The sequence below is a fragment of the Toxotes jaculatrix genome, chromosome 16 (genome assembly GCF_017976425.1).
Source record: "Toxotes jaculatrix isolate fToxJac2 chromosome 16, fToxJac2.pri, whole genome shotgun sequence".
Lineage (NCBI taxonomy): Eukaryota > Metazoa > Chordata > Actinopteri > Toxotidae > Toxotes > Toxotes jaculatrix.
Genome location: NC_054409.1, coordinates 21,614,463 through 21,638,548, shown reverse-complemented (window position 1 = coordinate 21,638,548; position 24,086 = coordinate 21,614,463). Strand labels below are relative to the sequence as shown.

At 41.9% G+C, this 24,086-nt stretch overlaps 2 protein-coding genes across 3 annotated transcripts in view; one reads left to right on the top strand and one right to left on the bottom strand.

Annotated features, from left to right (window-relative positions):
* Window positions 1-1,035: 1,035 nt before the first annotated feature.
* On the bottom strand, window positions 1,036-13,779 carry agpat2 (1-acylglycerol-3-phosphate O-acyltransferase 2 (lysophosphatidic acid acyltransferase, beta)). Its single transcript, XM_041058253.1, has 6 exons — window positions 13,383-13,779; window positions 8,501-8,634; window positions 5,261-5,436; window positions 5,077-5,172; window positions 3,365-3,437; window positions 1,036-3,231 (listed from the first exon to the last, which is right to left on the bottom strand). The coding sequence occupies exons 1-6, from the start codon at window positions 13,556-13,558 to the stop codon at window positions 3,074-3,076; spliced, it is 813 nt and encodes a 270-aa protein (XP_040914187.1). The 5' UTR covers window positions 13,559-13,779; the 3' UTR covers window positions 1,036-3,073.
* Window positions 13,780-17,702: 3,923 nt separating this feature from the next.
* The window catches only part of LOC121195074 (formin-binding protein 1), a 52,388-nt gene continuing 46,004 nt past the window's right edge, over window positions 17,703-24,086 (top strand). The window contains exon 1 of one of the 2 annotated variants that reach the window (XM_041058277.1): window positions 17,703-18,257. In XM_041058277.1, coding sequence (XP_040914211.1) covers window positions 18,234-18,257 — 24 coding nt within the window. In that variant the 5' untranslated portion in view covers window positions 17,703-18,233. Of the gene's footprint in view, window positions 18,258-22,347; window positions 22,465-24,086 lie in introns of those variants that run through there. The other variant, XM_041058274.1, reaches the window with a different exon arrangement.

Below are 24,086 nucleotides of genomic sequence, written 5' to 3'. Positions count from 1 at the left end.
CAGATTTTTTTTCTCACTTATTTTAAGAAAATAAGACTTTTAAATGGTTTTTTTTTTCTAAAATGGAGTACAAGTATGAAGTAGTATACTTCATAAAGTACTTTAGATTTTAATATCACAGCAGAGAGAAAAGCAGGCATTTCAGTGCACAAAAACTTAAGAAAAAAAGAATTAATTTTTATTTATTCTTTTGCAAGGCATTCACGTCTATTCAGAATAGGTGAAATCAAGAACACTACATCATCAGTATTAACCAGATACTATAATGGGCGTCTATACCATGTGTGCATATTTACACACATATACAGTAGGGGGACCACACACATACAAGGCTCTGCAGGATGTCAGCTCTGTTTCTCATATCCATCTAAAGCTACCACCAATTACACTTTAATAGCTTTGGTGAAAATCAGAGAAAACTTTAAGTCCTTTTTATCTTTCCACCCAAACTCAGCATGAAAAGTGCTTTATTAAGGTTCATAATACTTTGAATCTTACATAACAGTTTGTAAACATCTGGCTAAAAACAAAACAACAAAATCAACCGGCAGGGTTATTGCAGAGCCTGTTAGCCACCAGTTCAAGCTCATGACAAAAAGCTTACAAATCTCCCATTTGTATTACAAAATAGCCAAGAAATGAACAGGAAATTAAAGGATAAAGCACTCCATTAGCAAAATTTATATGGTATATTCATATTTTGGAAGAAACCAATTTGGTTTACTACTTTTTAACATTCAAACAACTTGCTGCAAAGGTTAAATCTGCTCTTACAGATAAGGAAAAGGTCAATAAATATATTCAAACTAAGGAAAAAAAAAAAAAAAAAAAAAAAAAAGCAGAATTTCATCAGTTATTATTAGTGGGTGCGTATATTCCATACCGGTCTTGAACATAAATGAAGCCCTGACTGTCACGTAAGCCGAGAGCCCAGCAGGTAACAGTAAAACTAGTGATGCACTCAAACATGAACAGCAGTGTACAGGCTTGTTACCAACGTTTTGATAAGTCCATTCACAAGATGATCGCGGAGGGTCTGTGTGCGTCAGTCGAAACTCAACATTTAATGCTCAAATAAATACATTTCTTTGATTTGATGCCAACTGTATGCAAGACAGCATCCTTTTTTAAAATAATAACTTCAAAATTAATTATAATAAAACAATAAGATGCAATTAGTAGTACACAAATATCCTGAATGCTGAAATACATTCTCAGATGGTGTTTGATGGGCAAAAGTGGCAAAACAAGTGATTCTGCAAACAGTGTAAAGGCAGTGAGCAATGTTAAATTTAAGACCTGGATGTAAACTAAAAACAGTTCAGTCAGTTTTCTATCTGGTTTTAAGTCATTGTCAGAACAAATTACAACACAAAAACTGATCATAAGCAAACGAGCTGAACAATCCAAAGTGCAACAACAACAACGACAACCAATCAAACTTAAGGCCAAAATTTCCACAACTTTTTAAATAGTCTAAAAATTCTCTATGAGGGTAAGCGATAACTGAATGAGAACATCACAACGGTGTTATGTTCACCTTCATAACACAATAAATTTTAAATAATCAAACTCTTCTGAGATGTAGACTTGAGCAGTCGGGACTGTTAGTAATTAGTGAATCTTCAAGTTCATCAGAACATTTATATTTGCACAAAGTCAAACAAGTCTAAATAATTCAATCCATAACTCAACACAAGTTTTACTCTCCTCTTTACAGCAAGAGCCACCTTAAATCACTGGTAAATGCATTACATTATTGGTAAAGGGCAATCAGTCAGTGGATGACTCTACTAAGCAGGTGAGCATGAGTTAGTAAATGGGCTTACACTGGAAACGTCACGAAAAAAAGAAAAAAGAAAAAAAAATTGTCATGGCACAGCAGGTGGCTCGCACTTCGGAACAGTAATGTTAAATCCGTTGGACATTGCACTTTATGAAATCACCTTTTTTTTTTGACACATCTTAAATAGGTTCATTTGTGACTTCTTTCTGAGGAGGAGCAAAAATGTGTGATCGTTTCTAAAACAAAAGAAAATAAAAAAAATAAAATAAGAAACAGAAGATTATCCAATGTGGAAATAAATAGAGAGCAAAGACACAGAATACGGCCAGAAGACACTTGCTGCTCGATGCTGCTCGATGCTGCACGCAGGTTATTTCTAAACTTTTGGAGTCAAACTAAAAGAAAGCACAATGGCACACCAACAATGCACAACACTGAAAACTGATCAGTCCACTGAAGTCCATTAATTCAGTACAGATGGGTGCTATTGTTATACACTGCATCTTGTAACCTTGAATTCCTTGCTTTCTGACATCATGAAGTATGTCATGGTCGTATGAGCTGAAGAGCCAATGTGGATGCACAGCTGAATTCATAGCGACAGAACCAAAGAAACCCACGGTCAACCGGCGTCGACCTCTCACCTCCACGGACTCCACCGCTCGTGGAGACCCCCGCTCCTTTTGTCTTTAGGCAAGAGACTGGAATGCAGAAAGGGGGAGAAAACACTAAAAGGAAAGGGAGGAAGGAGATGGGGTACTTTAAATGAGTGTGTGTGTGTGTGTGTGTGTGCGTGAGCGTCCAAAGATAACTAGAACAAAGGCAGCATGAGAGAAACACATAAATACCCACTGACATTTATGAACAGAAAAGAGAAAATGTCGAGGTTTGTCTGCTAAAAAGTACAAAATGGCGATAAAGTAAGAAAATAACAAAACCAGGCTCCCAAAGCCAGAGATCAAAGCAAGGAGGTGGACAAAGCCATCCAAAAGGCATGCATGAAGAACAACACACATCCACACTGTTCGGCTTGCCGTCCGTCACTCCGCTCACGGCGTGCTGCTGCAGACACAGTGAGGGTCGGGACTGACTGTGCTGTATGGTCAGGCCAGAGGCGGACTGGACCAGGCGTCAACTAGACAAGAAGAGATTTCATGACAAGAGACCTGTGTCATGTTGTTTCCTGGCCAGGTGGTGGGACAACCTGGGGGGAGCGGGGAGGTCTGGGGGAGGGATGGGTCTCAGACAGGGACATAGGAGAAAGAGAGGTGGGAGTATGGTAAATGTTCAGTGCCTCAGGGGCCCGTTGCTCTGGGTTACGGAGTCAGAGATTTCCAGGAAGGCAGAGCGCATCAGGTTGAAGGATTTGTCAGACAAGGATGAAATATCGTCTGACGTCATTCCCTTTGTCTCGATCTTTGGAAGGATCTTCAATCTGATGGTCCCTGCAGAGGCACAAAACTTTACTGTCAGAAGTGTCGCAGAACATCAGGCAGATCTTTGCATACAGATGTGGATTAGTCATATGCAATGCAGGAACAAAAAAAAAATATATAGAGGACAATCGAGCTGAGTTACCTGATTTGAACTGCTTTTCTTTTCGTAGGTAGAAGTTGCTGTAGGAGGAGAAAACGACGGGTATGATGGGTGCCTGGAAAACAAGAGCGAACAGAGGACTAACACACTGTTCCAAAATATTCTCACCTCTTATTTTCCATGTCAAGAATAAAAATTTTCATTTAAACAAATACGACAACTTTACATTTGGTCGTTACCGTTTCTGCTAAGCAAGCGAAAAGATGAGAAACAGACAGGAATGCTTCACTGAACCAACATCGCATTCTCACACACACACACACACACACACACACACACACACACACACACACACACACACACACACACACACACACACACACACACAATCAGCACGACAAGCAATCTCCATCTCCTCCACTGCTGCTAATAGAGGCCGAGTTGCTCTCTCGAGGCCCCCGAGTGGCCCTTCAGCAGGACTGGCTGAGCCAAACGTGGCTCCCCCTGGGGGCTGTCCTGCTTCCACTCAATCGGGCCGGCTGGGTACAAATGGGAAGGCAGCGCAATAACTCAGCAGAAGCAAACGTGGAGAGAGTGAAAGGGTCTATGTTCAAACACAAACAGTCTCAAGAGTAGAGCCAACAGGAAAAACCAAAAAAAAAAAAAACAGACCGTGTTCTCCAGACCTCAAATCGATGTTATTCTACCACCTCACGCTGACACGCACACATACACAAAACAAATCCTAATCAAGTAGTTCAGTTAACATCCAAACTCTATTTTTTATAACACATAAACAGGTTCTGACCCTGCCCCCTCCAACCCCATAGAAAATGTTCATGTGCTGGCTAATGAGGAGCAGCAGGGCTGTATCTCTGTAGCATATCTGAAGCAAACTGATATTAATCTTTTGCAGCAAGTCACAAAAAAAAAAACCCCAAAAAAACAAAACAGTACTCACACATTCAAACACAAACATTCTTCCCTGGGTTGCGGTTTCTAGCCAGAACTCATTTGACAATGTTCTATTAATTAATTCCACCTGTCTGACCCTGAGTGTGTGCGACGAAACAGCCACTCGAGAACAGAGACCTCCTGCACGCAAGCATGCGGAGATAAAGCTCATGAACACACGCACAGCTGAGCTGTCAATTACTCTACGGTCTTTCTGTGTCGGGAGCTCCATCTGCCCTCCCTCTCATATGAGGAGTTGGGGAATAAGTTACATCACATAGAACGAACAACAACTTCAGAGAGGACCAAAACAGAACTGGCAGAATGAAAATACAAAAAAAAAAATCTGTGTAAACATACAAAACTGTTCTGACCATTTCAAAGCATTCTTTGCTAATAATTCTGAAGCTGATTCGGTGCTATCTATACAACCATCATTTGTATACTGGATATGGTGAAATCATACTATTGCCTTGTGCCATATAAGGTTTCTAGCTCCCCCATGTGTCTAGAAGCAGCACAATGCCAGATGCATGACCCCTCACTCTTTCAGGTGACAAACACTGGCAGAAGTCTCCTGGTAAACAGCCAGTACCATCACAGCCGTTCTGCCAGTGGGGTGAAGCATGAAGAGGATGAGGGTGTACAATTACAAGACATGAAACACTGACGTAATTAACATGTGCCGTTGCAAAACAGACAGGACAGCTTAAACTCGCTCTGTAAAGGAAGTTCAACGGAGGTCAAATCCAAAAAAAAAAGAAGGTGAAATTTAAGGAAATCAGAGAAAAAGTACTTACTTGTGCCTGAACTGCCAGGTGGAAAGCACCTTTTTTAAATGGCAGCAGGTCACCTCTCTGGTTTCGCGTTCCTTCTGGGAACACCCACAGACGAATCTGTGAGGGTCAAAGAACATGGATTAATTCATCCTTCATCATCCAAAAAACAAAAAGAGATAGAGAAACCTGTACCCAGGCAGGTTACCTGGTCGTCCAACATGGTTTTGGCAGCACCAGCCATGACACTCTTGGCATCGCTGGTCTTCTTGCGGTTGATAAAGACGATGCCGCCCAGCCAGCAGATGAGGCCCACTGTGCCAGCGTAGATCAGCTCCTTCTTGGCAATCATGGTGCAGCGGTCTGGTAAGATCTCCATCAGGCCTGAGAAACACAGGAAAAGAGAGTCAGCCATCTGAACTTTAAAAAAAAAGTCAACATGTAATACTGAGGTGCTGGAGATGATTTAAAATTTCCTTAATTACAATAGATTCCGTGGCACCCATTTTCTCTGGAGAGTACAAAGTATCATAACTTTAAATTTGGTTTGTAACAGGTGATGGTTGCTCTAAACTTTCAGGAGTTTCAGTGCAACGAAAAAACAAATACACACAGAGGAATGGTAAAACTCAGCAGTGCCTGGTGTATGTGTGAACGCGGTTCCTGACAGAAATGCCCCTTAACAGCAGTTTTCAGTTGCATGATGCTGTGAGCATCGCGGCCTGTAATTTCATTTCCAGATAAGCACTAATGAAATCTTCCTTTTACTCAACTTGATAAAAAGGATATGAGCTTTCTGTATGACTGCACCAGATGTTAAATGCTCACATTATCCTTTAACCTTTTCCCACCTACTGCTAATCTTATAGCAGAACTGTCAGACTGATAGTCTACTGAAGTTACATTAACATGTAATATACTCACTAGTCACTAGATTATTAGGCAGTGCCATTGGCTAAACGTGACATCCAATAACTCAGTCTGGGATGAACTTTGGTCTTGCCATCATATTCATCTATGGCCTGGATTTCACCAAGTTTATTGATGAAAGTTATCACAGTGGCTAGCGATTACATTATGAAATCAGACATGTTTCATCAACCTTGGTACAAAGGCTGCCGGTGCAGACCACGGAGCAGTGTGAGATGTGAAACTCGCCCAACATTAGAGAAAGGAAGTCTGTGAAATGAAATATATGAAAACAGAAGGGAAAGTGGATGGTGTTTAAACGAGAGTGAGAAAAAGGTGAGCAGACAGAAGCGAAACTGTAAATTATATCAGAAAGAGTCAAAGACTTTAGCTCTTAACAGTTTTATCACATCAGCTCTAGGATGAGCAGCCAGTAATGGCTGGGTGTAGCTGTTGGCATGGCAACTTGGACGCCAAATCAGACTCATGCTGAGTTTCCTCAGTACTAATTAGATGCCTGGCTCTCTCCCCCCTGCTGTCACTATCCTGGCCTCGAGCCTGGCCTCATCACTCACTGGCACTGAAAAACACACTCTCCTCGGCACGCACGGAGAGACGGCGCACCTCTGCTAATTTAGTGTCCTCAACAATGAGATTTAGGACTGAAGAGAGTGATGCGATGTTGAAAGACATGCCCACACATGCAAAATCAAAACGCGAGGTGAAACACGATTCAAAACCTTGCTACAACTTCCTCTTACTCAATCTACACCTCAGACCTCGGAGTCCTGCGAGGCCAGTAAATGAATGACTTTTTAATCGGCACGTGTGTTGATCAATACGTTCGATCCAAACCACTAAATATGATATTAAAATCCCTTCTGTGGTTGCATGGCACTCTGCAGCACATCCCTCTCCATTCTGTCAAATACTCTTTTGTCAGCACAAAGCCAGTTTCGTTTTACATTTGTCCCAGTTTTGACTAACCTGCACTGCAATCTGACTTAGCACTCAAAACCAGGAAAGGTGGTTCTTCATAGAACAAGGAGAAGTTTCATGTTTGGATGTGATTAACCTGACAGGTCTTAACATTTGGTTCAAATAGGTTGTGAGGGTTTCGTGCTGACCTTTCCTCACTAAACCAGGAGAGGTATTAAGTCCTGGAGGGTGAACAGGGTGGCACCAGTCTTGTACTGTTTGGCATCCAACTCAATGAAATCCATATGAAATTACTCATCCGGTTGTCAGGGGTCAACCCTACAGTACGATACATTCAGGTCATCGGTCAGTTGTTTGTTGTAAACAGCGTGAGGGGGTGGTTTCCTGTGTCACGGTGTCAGTGAGCTCATCCAGGTCAGCAATCAGCGCACTCAAAGCACGACTGTGGTCCAAGCTTCGCCTTGAGGGTCATGACCATGGTCACTTGTCAAGCGGTTTAACAAGAGAGTGCAGACGTTCTCTGTACGGGTTACCTGGTCAGTCAGGTGTGTAGCATCTTGCTCACACGTTCTCCCTCCGCTCGTTGTCCTTGAGAGCTGTGATGTGTAAACTGCCCTGGAAATATTCACCTAACCAGGTTATTATGAAGCACGGAGCAGCAGGGAGTGAATAATCCTTGCTAGTTCCATTGAGTAGTAGCAGCTTGCCCATTTTATTGGCCAGGGAGTGGAGATTCACCACATGTATACTTGGGAGCAAATTCAGAAATCCCCACAGTTGGAGCTTAATCAATGCAATGGTACACTTCTTCCATCTGCGACTCTTGCATTTACTGCCGAGGACTGCGGATACTTCAACTAAAATAGTCAGAAAACTCCCTGAGTGTGTCAAAGCCGGTGTCAACTTGCTCGGCTCAGGGTGAACTGCTGAATGTACAGCACTTCTTCGCTGGTAAATTGGATCTAATTTGAGTCTCTGAAGACAAGAGATAAACACAAACTTACAAAAATAAAACCTGCTGCTGAGGAAAAGCTGCCATCTGAACAACCATCTTGCATCATTCCTCATCATCCAACAAGATATTACAGTCAGTTTTTAAAAATAGATGAGCCAGGCTTCGTTTCCTAACCTGTAACATCTTTTATATCTATGCTCACTTTTAAATAGAAATGACAATAAAACTCCAGGCAACACCAGGCATCCGAATGCGTCTCGACTGACCACTCGCAATCGGACCACACTTTCCCACTCTATATGCAAATAAAGTGGGGCACCATTTCCATCTGCAGAGACCAAATATGTTATTTATTTTAACCGGCAGGAAGCAGCAACGCACGTCCTGTTCTTGGTCTGCTGGATATTAAAAGAAGAAGAAACCAAAGTAACTCCTAATATTTGCTCTATGGGCTTTGCAATATTTTCAGACGTCATATACAAAGCCATCTTATACCACTTGAGAACCATCTGATTCATAGCCCCTTGTAAACAGAGTCCCTTCAGTGCTTGAACAGTGCAGCACAACAATAACAAGGCAGCGATTCCTAGCACAGACCCAAAACAAAAAAATAAAAGTCCATATAGTATATACTACAGTACCCACCCAAAACATCCAGGGAGCTCTGGTGGTTGGAGATGATGACATAGGGTCCCTCTGTCTGTAGATGCTCCCAACCGCTCACTTCAAACCGAAGACCCAGGAAATACTTCACGTGACGAACCAGGAAGCGGATAATCCTGAGAGGAAAAACGTCAATTACAGTCCTGAATAAGTATAGGTTACTATTCACAGTCACATGACTGCAGTAGGCTACATATTATTAGCCTACTGCAGCCCCATGCTGCAAAGGGCCACAGTAACACTGGAATGTGTAAAGCTTGTTATTTGCTATGGTATTGCCTTACATTGTAAGAATGTCAGTTGAGATGTTTTAAATTTGACCTTAATCAGTCTTAAAAGTGCAAGACAGGCAGTTATTGGTTAAATAACAGGTTATTAGTTATTTGATTTACAAAAAAAAACCCCAATAATAATCTCATCATATCCACAGCAGTGTTTCTTGTTTATGTCCCCTCTGACCAGGGTTTATCGGTCAGGACTTACAGAACTCGACCTTTGTAGAGACAAAGAAGATAACACCCCTGAACTCTGTTGAGACATATCTGCGGTGACCTCTGCCCTGACTTGGAAAACTTCAACTGTGATTCTAAACAGCCAGCTGCAGGGTGAGATCCACGTCACACGCTGATCGTGCAGGACACATGCTTTTCAGATTCCTTCTCACTTATCACAGTGGCACTTGTCAAGAGTGATTGAATCCCTTCCCATGTAGACGTCTACACCTACCAACCAGTACACTCTCACCTCAATCTTTTTCTTAAATCAAAAACTTATCTAAACTCTGGTGTTGACAAGAGTGAAAGGAGAGCTTTGACATTCTATGTCCAGATCAACTCCACACTACAATCAGCTACTTAGCTCTCTATTTCTAGCCATTATCTGATCATCATTCGATTGTGGTTTCACTCGTTGGCCTCTTGGAGCCAAAGGCGGAAGTAATGTCGCAGTAAAATGTATTCAAAGCTGTTGTTTCGCACAGTGCTCTGGACAAATGTTAATGTGTCTCTAGATTGATCTATAAAAATGAAGGTGCAGTGAAGAACTGTGTAAATGAAGAGTGGATTGCAAATCTGTGTAAAGCCTTTCATTCAATTTATGTTTGCAATCTACATCTAATTAACATCTGAGTTTCCTTAGACACCAGCTGATTACAGATTCCACACCTGTGACTGCCCTATAGGTCCGCCCTGCAAGAGTAAGGATGCTCAAAAGGCACATGTCATGTAATTTATATGTAATTTGCGTAAGATCAGAAAGCTTTAAAAAAAATATTTGATATGCAGTAATGCTGAAATAAAATCTTTCTTCACAAATAAACTTTTCTAAAATGTTATTAGGGAGTCATATCAGCTCTGAGCAAGTCTATAAGGGATAAAAGTATAAATAAATACTATAAACAAGATCACTTATAGAGAAAAAATTGAAATGCACTGATATCAAGACTTCAATGCCACAGCACAGTAACACTAGTTTCACAGTCATGCAGCCATAACATACTATCCAAATATGCAGGGCAAGAACTTTCCCATGCAAAACTGAACCACAAATTTTGTATAACAGACTAGCTGTTTTTCCTGTGCAACACATCAAAACTGGCTTCTGTTACACCACCAACTTGAATGACCTTCCCTCTCAGGGAAAACAGCAGAGTCACTCCCCATCTTCTGTCTTAGCCGGAGAAGACATCACTTCAAAAAAATACCTCACGTCTCTTTCCTCGTCAGTGAATCATATCCCCTCTCAAACTCATTCCTTCTGTTGTTGGCCTAATATTTCCTCCTTTTAAACATGCCTCTTACCAATCTCCTTGAAATTTAGGGTAGTTTTTTTTTCCCTGACACTTCTTTAATATACGCTTTCAGACAAAGGAGACTAAATGATCAAGGCTGTGGTAATTCTGTGTGGTTTTGCTCACCACAATTATGGGATCTAAAACAGCAAATCCACTTAGTGCATTTCAATAGATTTTATTTCACCTCAATGCTGGAGCTGATAATCTTTTTACCCATTCACTGAGGATGGAAAGGCCAAAGAGAGCTTTTACATAAGTACTCTTTTGGAAAGGCAGCTGGGCAGTTGTGCGAGCTAGTTTAGATGGTAATCAGTCAGATCTGATCATCAAATCTGTCCATTTGATCATTTACTACTCAAATCAGACAGATTTGATTACTATATGAAAAAGTAAAGCTCATTATGTTTCCATAATCAAAGACACGAGAGGCTCATTACCATGTGACTCTACCTAATGTAATCATCTCACACCAGTGTTTCGCTTTAAGCTAAGCTCGCACACACATTTATTGTCTCACTATAGTAAAACAACTTAACCTTTAAACCAGAATACAGTTATCTCTCAACACAAAAGTACAATGATAACACACTCAGTCTAGTGTAAAAGCCACTGGTTATGCAATGAGTCAGCCAGTGTTGCAGCAATTGTAAGATTGTTCAAGAGGAATGAAACGGCCCCAGTTGGATTCTTATTATCCACTAAGCTTATCCTCTAGTTCAATCCATTATCACTCTCTAAATAAGATCCTTTTGAACCTACAGAGCATAATGGCATTTAGGTCAGTCGCATAAGAGCATAGGTTCCCTACAACCTGGCTACACATGGATAAAAGGTGAGTCTGACCTGCAATCCGTAAAAAATATTGTACCAACAAACAAAGATACTGGTGCCAAAGATAATTTGGGTGCTAAAGGTCAGAGGGCTGTTCGGGACAGGGGCACGGTCACAGGATCAGTATGACACAGCAGAGGACAAGTTCAATCAAAAAGGAGTAGATTTAACAATGTATGCTTTAAAGGTCAATCTTTCAACGGTCTGAGTGACATTACTGCTTAGTCAAACAGACAGTGACACTGGTTGTCTCCCACTGATGGTAGAAGCCATTACACAGTATGGAACCTGAGCTTGAGCAATTGTGAGTGAGAAAACTAAGCCTCTGTCCTTTATCTGCTGTCATGAGATCCCACCTGATAATTATAGCCAAAAGTAGCTGTAAACATTAAGTGACAGATCCTGTGTGTCTGCATACACAACAGACTGAAAACCACCGAGAGTATTTCAGGAAATGCAAGCACAACGCTAACTGTAACTTGAGTTCAAGGGATGGTTTTGGCTGACTGAACATGTAGAGGCTGTTTACTTTACTTTCAATTCAAGACTTCTAAGTCATCAGTGAAGCAAGTAGTCAATCCCAGAATTCATGCCTTTGTGTGCCCGTCTGACAGCTAATGTCTGTGACACACTGCTCTGTCCTTGGTGAATCACAAAGCCCTTTTTTTGCCAGAGCTGGCTAGTGTGTAAAATGCACATTCAAATCTCTATTCACTCCCTCTGCAATGTCTGACCCCAATTCAGTCACTTTGTCAAAGCCAACAGGTCCTGATAACCTTTGAGCTGTCAGGATGGTACACTGGTGCAACATGACACTGCGACCACGGTTAACGTGACTGCGAAACAGTTATTCCAAGAGCAGCGAGGCAGTGAGGTCTGCTGTTGTAACTGACAGCAGACCTGCTGTCAGCAGATCAAGGCCAAGCGAGGTTGCATTGAGGATGGGTCTCATAACTATTCAGTAACCAACTCTAATCAGGGGGAACTTGCCATCTGGCACCTGTCTCTTCAAGGTAATGACTGGAATGCAGTCATTTGTGTCCAGCAACAAGTGGACACTGACCCTAAAGGTGTACTACATTTCTGTCTTAACAGGTATCAGTTGGCCTGGTCAGTGTGTGTGTGTGTGTTTTAAGTATAAAATAACATATTTCCTCCAGTGGTAAGGCAGAGGAGTCATTCCTTTAGAGCCCATATCTGCACCTATAATATGTTACTGATCATTGGAGAGTTGTAGTTGTTGTTAATGGTGCTTTATTAACACTGCACTGAATTCAAAAGTTGTTTCCAATAATCTCTCCCTAAAATACAGTGGAGTCCAAAAGTCTGAGACCACTGTCCCATTGAATATCTGTAAATGGAGACTGACAGGATGGGAAACGCTATTAAATATGACCCGCCTCCAACATCAGCACGAACTATGGCCTCAAGAACACATTCAAACACTATATGAATAAAAACTGAACATTATAGCCTTCATAAAGATAGGATTTATTGCAGAGATGTTGTGCGAGGTTATATAGAGGTGCACCTTCAGCTGGCACACTGACAACTCGGTGCATACTGCTACACCGATCAGCTGCATGATGAAAATTGTTAAACTGATTTTGCTTAATTAAAAAAAAGAAAAGAAAAGAAAAAAAAACAGTGATGTGATTTAGTGATATTCACTGGGCAGGCAGACTTAGCTTTATGTGCTCAGCTCATCTAACTTAGCTAACGTAAGGCATTTGACTGGAGTGATGGTAGCAGGCATTCTTGCAGAAAATATAATGAAAGTAATTACCGTTGTCTACGGCCAGCATTGTTTAACCCACATCGGGAGTAGGCGAAAGATGCCCTGACTCGGTTTCGGCAAGCAATGACCATAAACATGCCAATGTTAGCCTTCTTGTTTTCAGCTAACACGCTCCAACTGCCACTGAGTCAAGGGGGCTAATGTTAGCATATGTATGATTAAAAATTCATCAAGTATTTAATTACTACTTGTTATGCTTCGCTTTCAAATGTGAAGCGGATTTGGAGACTAGAAGCCTCCTGATGTTACACTGATGTTATGTTAACATACATAAGATCTACAATGAGAAAGGTGAAGTTGCTAGCAAGCCTTATGTGAATGTTTAATATCAACCACGGCTGCTACTGCTGCCACTGCTGCCGTTAGCCAGCTAACAAGCTAGCGTGGGCTAGCTATTGGACGGCGCTGCCTGCGAGCGACATTTATTATGCAAACAAACTCACCTCATGTTTTCAATGTCTCTGCCTCCGCTTTTCAGTATGCACAGAGGGATCGCAAACAAGGCCAAGAACATCATCCAGGCGACGTAAAAGCACTTCTTGAAATAAAAAACAAACGTGCTGCTCGTCCACATCAGGAGTGGAATCAGCAGCAGCGGTACCATCCATAGCACATCCATAGCGATCCACCACAGAAACTCGCCAGCGCCAGCGGTAGCACACGCGGTTTTTAGGTGGACGAGAAAGCCGGTAACACTCGGGTTAGCTACGGTGCAAGAGAGAAGGGGAGCACCGGGAGCCTGACAAACATTACACAGTCACAAAGTGTTCCTTGCGGGGGACCGTAGCGATGGCAGTGCTCGTCTCTGGCTGCCCAAAATGAACATGAAACGCTGCTCATCTGTTGCTAAATGGCATCATGAGGTGGAGTCAAGTCGTCATCGGTTGTATTTTTTTCTGTTTCCGGTGGATGGACCAATGTGTTTGAGGTCACCAACTAGAGACTAACAATTCAGCTTATCTTGCAGCCTGTATGCGAGCAAGTTTAACTGGTTTTATCTGCCAAGGCATTGTTGTTTTTTTAGTCATTTTTATATATATACAGGATACGTGATGTAAGTTTTGCCTGGCCAACACACACACTGGCCAAATTTTTTGACTGCTGTAATAAGCCTACTATGTGGATTCACTCTCTCCAAACCAGACCAGTTTGACAGCCGATTACATGTGTAATTGGATTAGCAGAGATAATCCAATCCTTGGCCATAATCTGACACTGTCCAGTAGCCTTCACTATGTTTCAGCCATGTTGAAGAGCTCTACTTGACATGATTTGGAAGATTAGGATCAATCAGTCATTAATCCTGTTTTAATATGTGCAGTTACCCTAATCATTGGCTAAACTCTAAAACTTGGCACCAGTCTGCTCACACAGAAGCAGCAATAAGACGGTGTAATTGGCAGAGAAGCAAAAGATGATATTCACTAAAGTGTGTGTGAGATGGAGAAATAAAAAACCTCAATGTCAAAACAGTTTCTCTAGATTGCTAATTCCATATCAACTTAAATGACTCAACTAACCTTGCTTCACAAGTCAGATCTGTATGTCCACAGCTCTGAGTGACTCAAACCAATAAAAAAAAAACACCCTATTGCACCAACTCCTCCTATAATAAGGTAAGGGTCAACATCAAATTGGAAATGTTTACCTTTGAGTAGGTATGGCGTGATGGTGCTTAAGGTGGAGTTTAAGTCAACAAACTGGAGTCATGGGTGTTTGAAATGTTCTAGCACAGCCCACTGTTCAGGATTTTTTTCGCGTCACATAGTTAGTGGAAGGGTAGCTGGTACCAAGAATACAGATGTCTGCACATAGCTGTATGAAAAGACTCATGTCTGCACCATAGACCATATAGGGATCAATTACATGTGTGAATTGATAATAGTGGATTAAGAATTATATTTATTTCAGGGTGCGCTTTTAATACAGAAACACAGCTGACAGATTAATGGAAAATCTGTTCCACCTTGCCCTTTCCTTTTCTCTTCCCTTTTCTCGCCACATCTACAATCTCCTGTCACACTGTTTCACTTCTGCTTGTTTAGCACAAAACTACTACTAAAGCTTGCTGGAAAAACAAGACTTGAACGCATCCCAAGGAAATTAGGGAGATATATCAGAGATGCCTGTTAACACTACATTCGTGTTGTCAGTGATACTCATTACATCAGCATTTCTGCACATAACCTTATAAAGCCTTCAGCTCTCATGAGTCATTGTCAGATAGCTCCAGGTGCCCATTACTGAAGTGTTAATGTGCAGTATACCTGGTAAAACTGAAATCAGCTTCCATTTCAGCTGCATCTTCATTAGACCATTACACTTCCTGACAACACTGTGTTTTCAATGGTGATTCATCTTTACCTGACAGTCAAAAAGTGCTCAGCAGGGGAATCAGGACAGGGATGCAGAGCTATATGCTTGTTTCAATTTGCAGAACTCAATGTTTTTTTTTTTGTGCTTTGCTCTGTAGATCAAATATTTTCTTGCAAGGCCTTGAAGGAACAAGCTACCAGAATTAAAACAGTTCAAACAGGCACACCTCTGCATCCCAATGCTGACTCAGCTAAAAGTTCTGAAGCCCCGCAAAGCAAGCCAGGTGAAACCAAGGGCACACTGCTTGCTGGGGAACTTGGAGCCTAAATTTGGAATGGAACCCCTGCTAGGAGAAGGAGCCAGCTCTTGTGCGACAGATTGAGAGGTTGGTCACATTCAGAATTGTCCTCCAGGATTTCCTTATATTTTGCAGCATTTATTTTACCCTCTACCTTTACAAACCTTCCAGGGCCCGCTACTGAGAAAGATTCCCACAGTGTGATGCTGCCACCACCACCATGCTTCACAGTTCATGCTGTGTTTGTTTGGTGTTGTTTTGATGTGGAGTGTTTGGTGTCCGCCAAACATAGCGTCCAGCCTGATGGCAACAAAGCTCTATTTTGATTTCATCAGACCAAAGATCCTTCTTCAAGTTGACCTTGGAGTCCCCCACATGCCTCTGGGAGAAATTCCAGTTGAGATTTAATATGAGCTTTCTCTCCCATTCCAGCCGCTGAAGCTTTTAACTCCTTCAGAGTAGTCATAGGTGTCTTGTTGGCCTCCTTCACTAATCTCCTTCTTGCATGGTCGCTCAGTTTGTGAGGACTGTGTTTTGGTTTTTTGGGGTTTTTTTTTTCACACCTGTTCAAGTGGATGAATATAGAGACTAGCCTGTCACCATCTGGTGGTCTGTTGGATCAGAGGAAAAGCCAAGGCTGATGAGCTCATCTTGAAAATCACAAGCAGGTGGTAAAAACTGTTGATATGCTGCCATATGCATCTCATGTGGCTGCATATCAAGCCACTGATCCTCCTACACTGAGTGGAGGAGAATTTTCTGGTTGTTCATTTATTAACATCTCAAAATCTTTGATTTCAGTAGTGATTGATTTTGTGTATGCAGACTGGTGTTTGACACTGACAGCGAAGGTCCTTGGCTGCCCCCTGTTGGTTAAACAAAATTTTATTTCAAATGATGTGATGTACACATTCAATCACCGAGCCTTTAAGTGACATTATTGCCACTTAAACTTCTGACTTCTTCACCAGAGTAAACACCACAGGAAAGCAGTTAACGAGATTCAAAGGAACTGGTTACATACACGTAGATTACCTACAGTGTTTGCCAAGTTTTAAGTCTCTAAACAAATTTATTTTGATGCTGTACTATGGGGGAAAATAGCTGCCTGGAACAATGTTCAAAACATCTAAAAATGTGTGGTTCACATTTGGGAAGTGGTCAGCAGGAATGTTAAGTAAACATGATCTGTTGCAAATGAGCAAAAACGTGTTAATGATCCTTTCCGGCATGTTTGAGTGCAGCAGATCTAATACTGTGTAATTTTGGAAGCACAAACCACGACGTAATTGCATGCATGGCTTGAATGGTTTGGTCCTGCTGAATAATTTCAAAAGAACATTTGATCTACACATAGTGCTCCCAGTGGCGTCTGTCTGGCTTTAAAATTTTTAACCAGTAGGTGGCAGTGTTGTTGTAGTATTACTGGCCATAGCATTGACAGTGCATTGGACTTCACGATTTAAAGGGATCATCACCTTAAAACTTCAAGATTATTATGTAATGATTCACATAATTCATCACAATAATCATGGTGGCCATGATGATTCATTCATTCATTCATTCATGACATGTTGGTAATATGCTACATACTGAGATATCTGACTTAAAAGGCCTTTTTAACATCCAAATCTTTTGACTCAGTTGGTGTCGGCAGTAGCATTAACGATTGCTCAGTTCCGTTCAATTGATTGTGTGTGGCAGTGAGCCCGGATGCACAGTATCGTTAATTTGATCACTTACACCTGTGCGGTGTCCTTGTCACTGAATGCAGAGATTAGAAAAAAAAAACCTAAAGATGTAAATGCACTGAACTTTGGCATTAAATCTGGGTCCGATAGGTGTCTCACATTTCGACAGCAAATATCTGGTCACAGTTCATATCCTGTCATAATAAACAAAGCAGCCAGCGGTTGATACGACGCCGTTTACCACCTGCTCGGCTGAACAGACGTCTCCTGATGCCTGGCGCACCATAGTTTGTAAACTCTGCACCTTCAACGCAACATCCTGTGTGCACAGTGGAAGCTTGCGGCGGCTTGTGGGGTGAGTGTTAAGTAAATCTAGGGTGTTGTCAGCGCCATGCATGACTACCTTATCAAGGAGAGAGACCTGAAGACAGAATCGAGAAAGCAGGATTGGCTGCCCAGAAGTTAGCATTAAACCCTCTGGGGCTATTCAGTGAAACATCTGCCATGGGTGGTGACCCTTGTGAACCACCCACCACCACCGCCCTGTGTTCCTCCAGCATTCAAGCCTCATTTCAAAAAGCACAGCGGATAGTGAGTGAGCAGAGATATTGGTAAAGGCTTTATTGGGCAGCCCCTGCAGGGACACCCCCCACCACCACCACCACCTTCATCATCACCATCACCAACCTTTTTTTTTTTTTAACCTGTGCACGCGCAGGAGCAGCTGTCATCGGGTTGAGGCGCGTGCCCGCGCGCTGCATATAGCGAGACTATCCTGTTTGAAGATTATGCAGCAGCTCCTGGCCATCTTGTATGAGACAGGATGAGGCTCTAGAAAAAAAAAAAAAAAAACTACGAGCAGAGGACCGTTTTTTTTTCACCACACGGTCGCTGACAGACGAACACCACAGAGGCACAAATCACGTCTGTGTGTAGTGAAAACACCTCGTCCGAGTTGTGGATTATTCCGAGGACATCGCACTGAAACCATGAGCTGGGGGTCAGAGCTATGGGTGAGTCTCGGTGCACTTGTAACGTCTGTTCACTATTTTTGTTAGTGAGTCTTGTCTTGTGGTCATAACGGTTCTCACATAACATTAAAAAAAAAAAACATGTCAGAGACGAGGCGCAGTGCCTCCATATTTTTCTTCCTTTTGCCGCTAAAACGACGTTTCTGTGTGCGCCGCTTTGTGGATGTTAGCCAACACGGGGGGCTAATTTGTAGCGGTAATCACTGAACCTTGTGTATTTTTGCTCTCATGTCGGCAGCTGCGACTAGTGTTTTGTGTGTGACACCCCCCCCCACCCACATACATACATACACACACACACACACACATACACACAGACACACACACTCAATATCAAATGTGACACGGCGTTGTTGTTGTTAGCAAGGAGGGGTAACGGCGAAAATCCGCAGCTAGCTTAACATCCATTTTAGTTTACACTGGGGCATTTCAGACCACGCTTTGCACACACACACACACACACACACCCTCTCCAGATAGCATAACTGTCACTGCAGTGCTAAGTTGTTGTGGCTGTATGTGCATGTTACTGTGGTCATCTGATAAAATATGTAAAAAAAAAAAAAAGGCTGGTACCTTTCACAGGCTGACTGGCTGTCAGTAGAGGAAGCAGATGAGGACGATAATTTTTTTTTTTTTTAATTTATCTGCACACAAAAGGGAATTGAAGCTCCACTGTAACTGGTTATTGAACTTAAGTTAAAATTGCTAATTTGACTTTATATATAGTAGGCCTGTTAATCATCACCACTAGAAAAACGAGACGTAGTTTTATGACAAATATCTTGTGTCATTTTTAAATTTTTATTCACAATAGTCCCCAACCTACCCCCCAAAACATGGGGCACAAACATTAATGTGTGATATATTAGTGTTAGAGTCGACTGCAAATTGCATTTAGTTTTATCTTATTTGTCTTCTATTTCTTATTAATATTAGATTTAGTTCATCAGGCAACCAAAAGCCAGAAGTCCAGTGATCTTATTACGATAAACTGCTGTGCCATGGTGCCACTTTTCTTTTTTCAAAGTCCCACTCAAGTTCCCTTTAAAGTAGAACAATCCGGTAGCAGTCCTTATCAAGCCAGCCACTGCACCAGTCGTTATTCCTCCTGTATTCAGACCCATACTCACACATTTAAGGGCAACGTGTTGTAAACTACAGCACGGTAATGATGAAGATTACAGGACTGTGTTGAACTATTTTTACGACTTGATAATAAGCTGTTGTGGTGAGTGGAATTCCTGCTGTCAGGGTTTTGTTTCAGTGGCTCATGTTGTTGTTTTGTTGTGGAAATGATCCACTGTGAAAGCAGTCATTCTCCTGTCCTGTCAGTGTGTGCTGACCAACAGCCTGGCAGATGTGCTAGCTTGTTGTTGCACGATTCACTGTACGTTTTGAATGAATGGTGGTATGTTTTCTTTATATGGGTTTTTTTGTGCCAGTGCAAAAGTGCATTTCAGATTTTAATAATTTAAGCTCATGCTACACCCTTTTTACTGTATGTACACAGCAAGCAACGACAGTTTTTGTTTTACATGGGTTGTTCAGCTTAAGGGATATCTTAATTTATTGAACTTACTTTTTAATCTGTCCTCTACTGATTCTGCACAACGCCTGTTCACAATACTTGCAGAATAGAGCACTTATTTTTCTTCTCTGATAAAACTGCAAAAAAGTCAATATTATGAGTTAGATTTGTTTTTCCTCTACCAAGCAGCAAATGGCTCTGGCGATAGTTGAATCAGGGATGTGTTTTCCTTTCTAAGAAAAAAAAATGGAGCAGGGGGAGGTGCTCCAAATTCTCCACTAATTTACCTGGTCCAAAGTTCACAGAGAAAAGCACTGGTACTCCGCATCCTTTGCATTTTCCCAGTGATGTCAGTGCAGTTTTACTTTACTACTGCGACGCTTGACCGAGAAACGCTGCTGCCCAGGTAGTCATGCAAAGCGAACGCAGCCTGAAGGTACTTTACAAGCTTTCATGTGTACCTTAAGTCTGGAAAACGTTTGCAAGTTTTTTAAACAGAGGCTGCGCTTTTGCAGAGAATAATGTATTACAACCAGATGCTCTCTTTTTTTTCCTTAGCAGGCTGAATGGAATCCAGACACTTGTTTCTTTAATCTTAGTCCCAGCTATAGAGCAGCAGACTGAGCTGTTCAGCAATACTCTACAGGTGGCTGCTGCTGCTGCTGCTGGAGAATGCACACAGCTTATTTTTGTGTTGTCCAAAACCAGATCAAACAGCAAAGCACCAGCACTATGGCAGCACCCACACTTTTATGCAGAGCAAGAGCAGGATGTTTGTGGGTTAGGAAACAGGTACCTTTAGCAGATATTAGTGGGGCTGCAACTAACACTTATTTCAATTAGCAAATTAATCTGCCAGTTGTTTGCTCAATAAATTGATTTGGTCTATGAAATGTCAAAAAACAGAGAATAAACTACTCATCACAATGATCCAGAGTCCAAGGCGATGTCTTCAAATGCTTTTGTCCGATTAACAGTCCAAAATCCAAAGACATTTAGTTTATATTTATATAAAACATAGAAAAGCAGCAAATCCTTACATCCGAGGAGCTGAAATCATATAATGTTTAGCTGCTGCTCAACAAACTGAAACTGTCAACAAATCATTGCAGCAAAATCCTAAATTATCCTGATTTGTACACTAGCTATTCTGGATTCTTCTAATTCCTCTAATGGTTTTAAGAACAAGAGCCAGTATTTTGGATGGCAGATTCATTTTCACGGCATTTATGATCATCACTGTCTTTTTGGTTAGATAAAAAAATGAAATGGTGCAACGTGACAGATGGAGGACGAGGCACCACGTGCACAACACATTTTTATCAGGCTCATCCTGTTGTTCTTTGCTGTGAACAGGAAAGTAAATGATATTTCAGTAAGTGGAGTCACAGTTGAGCAGGGCTTCTCGCAGCCATGCTGTGGTGAGGTAGTGCAAACAGGCCATGGATTGATATTCCTCCTCATTACTGTTTGATGAAATTGAAATTTTATTACAAAGTTGAATCTGAGTTGAACTGAATCAAAATACATTGATCAAGCAGCTTACTTGATAGGATATTGTGAATGTGGGGCAGGTTATGGCTGGAAAAGCATGTTCACATTCAGACAAACTGGGTAAATAAATAAACAGAAATGAGTGTGGTGGACCTCTATTGTTTAGACTTTGTGAGTCACCATGAGTAAAGCGCAACAGTCAGTTGATAGACTCCAAAATGTCGAATGCCTTTGGTGCAACATCATAGCACTGATTATAGCCTTCAGTGTGTTCTTAAAGACAGACTGTGGGAATGTTTGCTGCCATGAAAATTATCACCATCACTATCCTGTTCTTGAAACGTTACCAACGGAAGTGTTACAAAACTTCGTCACATTTTGTGTGCAGGGTACTGAAATGTACTTGGAAGACAGCAGCGTTTTGGGCAGATTCTTAGGAAATGCCAGTTGTTTTCTTTTTGTGCAAGCACAGAGGACAAAGTAAATGAATCAGCATCACATGCGTGCACAATAAGGACCCCAAACCCCTTCCAAAAGAGGCATTATGTACAAACGCAACCAGGAAGAAGGAAGTCAAGTGTGGTGAAACATGTGACTGTTTCTCAGTGGAACAGAGGTCAGAAAAAAAAAACATGAAATTATAAATGACTGTTTCATAACTGACTATAGAGCCATTACACTCCAAATAACCATTCTAAATCAAGATATGTGTGCGTGAAATGCTGAAGAAAGTCCGTGAGACTGTAACATCTCAGAAGTATTTCCTTTTGTGGCTCGGATGTCAGAGTTAGAACTGTCAGGCAACAGAGGTGCCACTAACCAGGCCAAACTTGTCTTGTGAAAGAAGATCAAACAGACAGGTGGTTGTACCACACGCTGACGCAAAATTTGCAGACTAAATATCAGCAGTGCATTAAAATGTAATTATGTGGCTCTGCGTTAACAACGTGACTTCTTCACCTTTCCACGGTCACACCTTGAGTGTTTCACTTCTCTCGTGTGATTGGTTTGGGAACTGGATGTGAGCTACGTTCGCCAAAGTTTCACGTGGGAGCTCACTCTTCGTAGGCTGTAGGATGTAAAAGTGTCCTCCTCTGTCGCACAGTTAATTGATGAGGCAACATGGACAAGGTTGAAACTCTTTTCAAAGAGCAGCAGCTTAAGGTGAGTTGAACTTCACATGGGTCATCAGAACTGGCCCACGTGTCGTCCCTGACTGAACCTACTTTGACAGTTATATGGTTCAAATGGTGCGTTGCTTTGTTTGTTCAGTGTCAGCTGAGGCGTGAATATCTGTTACTGTTTTGCATCTCTTTATTTGTAGGCACATGCCTATTTGTTGTCCATCGCCCCTAATGTAATTGAGAAGGGAAAGTGGAATTGTCTGGAGAGGCCTTTTAAATGTCTCTTGTTGTCTCTCATGCTGTTAAGCGGTGCTCCAGACTTTGCCAGAGGGGCACAGGCAGCACAGTTCAATCAAAACCTCATGGTCTTGTTTGTGTGGATTTCAGTCCTGCCTTCATGGCAGTGAGATATCGGGGCTGATCTCCTGGTAGTGTTATTCTGAGCTTGAGCTTGGAGCAGCCTGGTGTTAGACTGAGATTTCCTCAGTGTTTTCTGCTGTTGTATCTCATCTTGACTCAGACGCCCCCAGGGTCCAGCCAGCTTCATCCCCTGCTGCTCACTTGACATTCAGGCCACTTCCAGGGTTGAAACGTGAGCTGGTTTGTTTCCTTCTGTCAGTGTGCTGGACTCAGGGGGGGTGAGCGACTGAAACCTTTGGCAGACTGCGACAGACATCCCTGCACCCCCTCACATTAAATCTTATACTCATCGCCACCCACCTGCTGACTCAGTGAAACCACCCCAAGCCCATTTTCTCTTCACCTCTTTCTTTGAGCCCCTGTGATGGTGAAATGGAGATGAATGGATCCACACTTGATCTGAAGGTTCAGACTGCACCCTGGGGAACGAAAGAAAGAAAGGAGAAAGAGAGGGGGTAGGTGACGGGCTTTTCAAACAGAGTAGGTTCACATTGGCAAGGACGTGGTAAGATATGCAGATGAATTGCAATAAAGAGGCATTTCTTTGTCTGACCTTTTGATCATCTAAGTCATTCATTGAAGCAAAAGTCCTCTCAAATGTGAGAGCTCACAGCTTCTTATTGTCTTGACATCATAGCAAACTGAATATCTCTGAGTTGTAGACAAGCGTTTATTGCTGTTTTTTTTTGTTTTTTTTTAATTGTCTATACGCCAAATAATTAATTGAGATATTCTGTTCCAGGCGTTTTCTGACTGCAAGTGTAGTCCTTCCTCAAAACTGAGGAGAGGTCAACTATTTTGTCATCCTGAGAAGGTGACTCAATTCTTCCCATCACATACTGCCACAGCCTCTAATTTTTAGTCGCTGCTTCTTCTGTTATTTGTAAATTCAGCCTCTAATCACTGCTGTGGAAATTACAGTGGAAATTATACCATTGATGGGCCTCAGTCACATGAGCTCTGACATTTTGTCACCTAAGCCTTACAGCCTAAGCCTATGTCCTCCTAATTACTGCTATCTTGTACCAGATACTGCAAGTGTCATTTGTTCTTCAGGCTGTGACAGCATTAAGTTTCCCTCAACAACGAAAGTGCAGAGATTGATCTGTTCCTCCTTTGCTGGCTGTTTTATAGCTATTCAAGGTGGAGGACACAGCCTCCGTTTTTATGCAGACTCCCCTTTGAAACTGCTCATGCCTAAAGGTTACCTCACTGTAGGCAAAGCTGTGTAGCTTCTAAAAA

Excerpts from the sequence above, each read along its gene's own strand:
- agpat2 (XM_041058253.1), bottom strand. The coding sequence starts at position 13,558 with ATGGATGTGCTATGGATGGTACCGCTGCTGCTGATTCCACTCCTGATG. Across the intron at positions 8,635-13,382 it reads AGAGACATTGAAAACATGAG|GATTATCCGCTTCCTGGTTC; the intron begins GTGAGTTTGTTT and ends TTTTCCTCTCAG. Across the intron at positions 5,173-5,260 it reads AAACCATGTTGGACGACCAG|ATTCGTCTGTGGGTGTTCCC; the intron begins GTAACCTGCCTG and ends TGACCCTCACAG.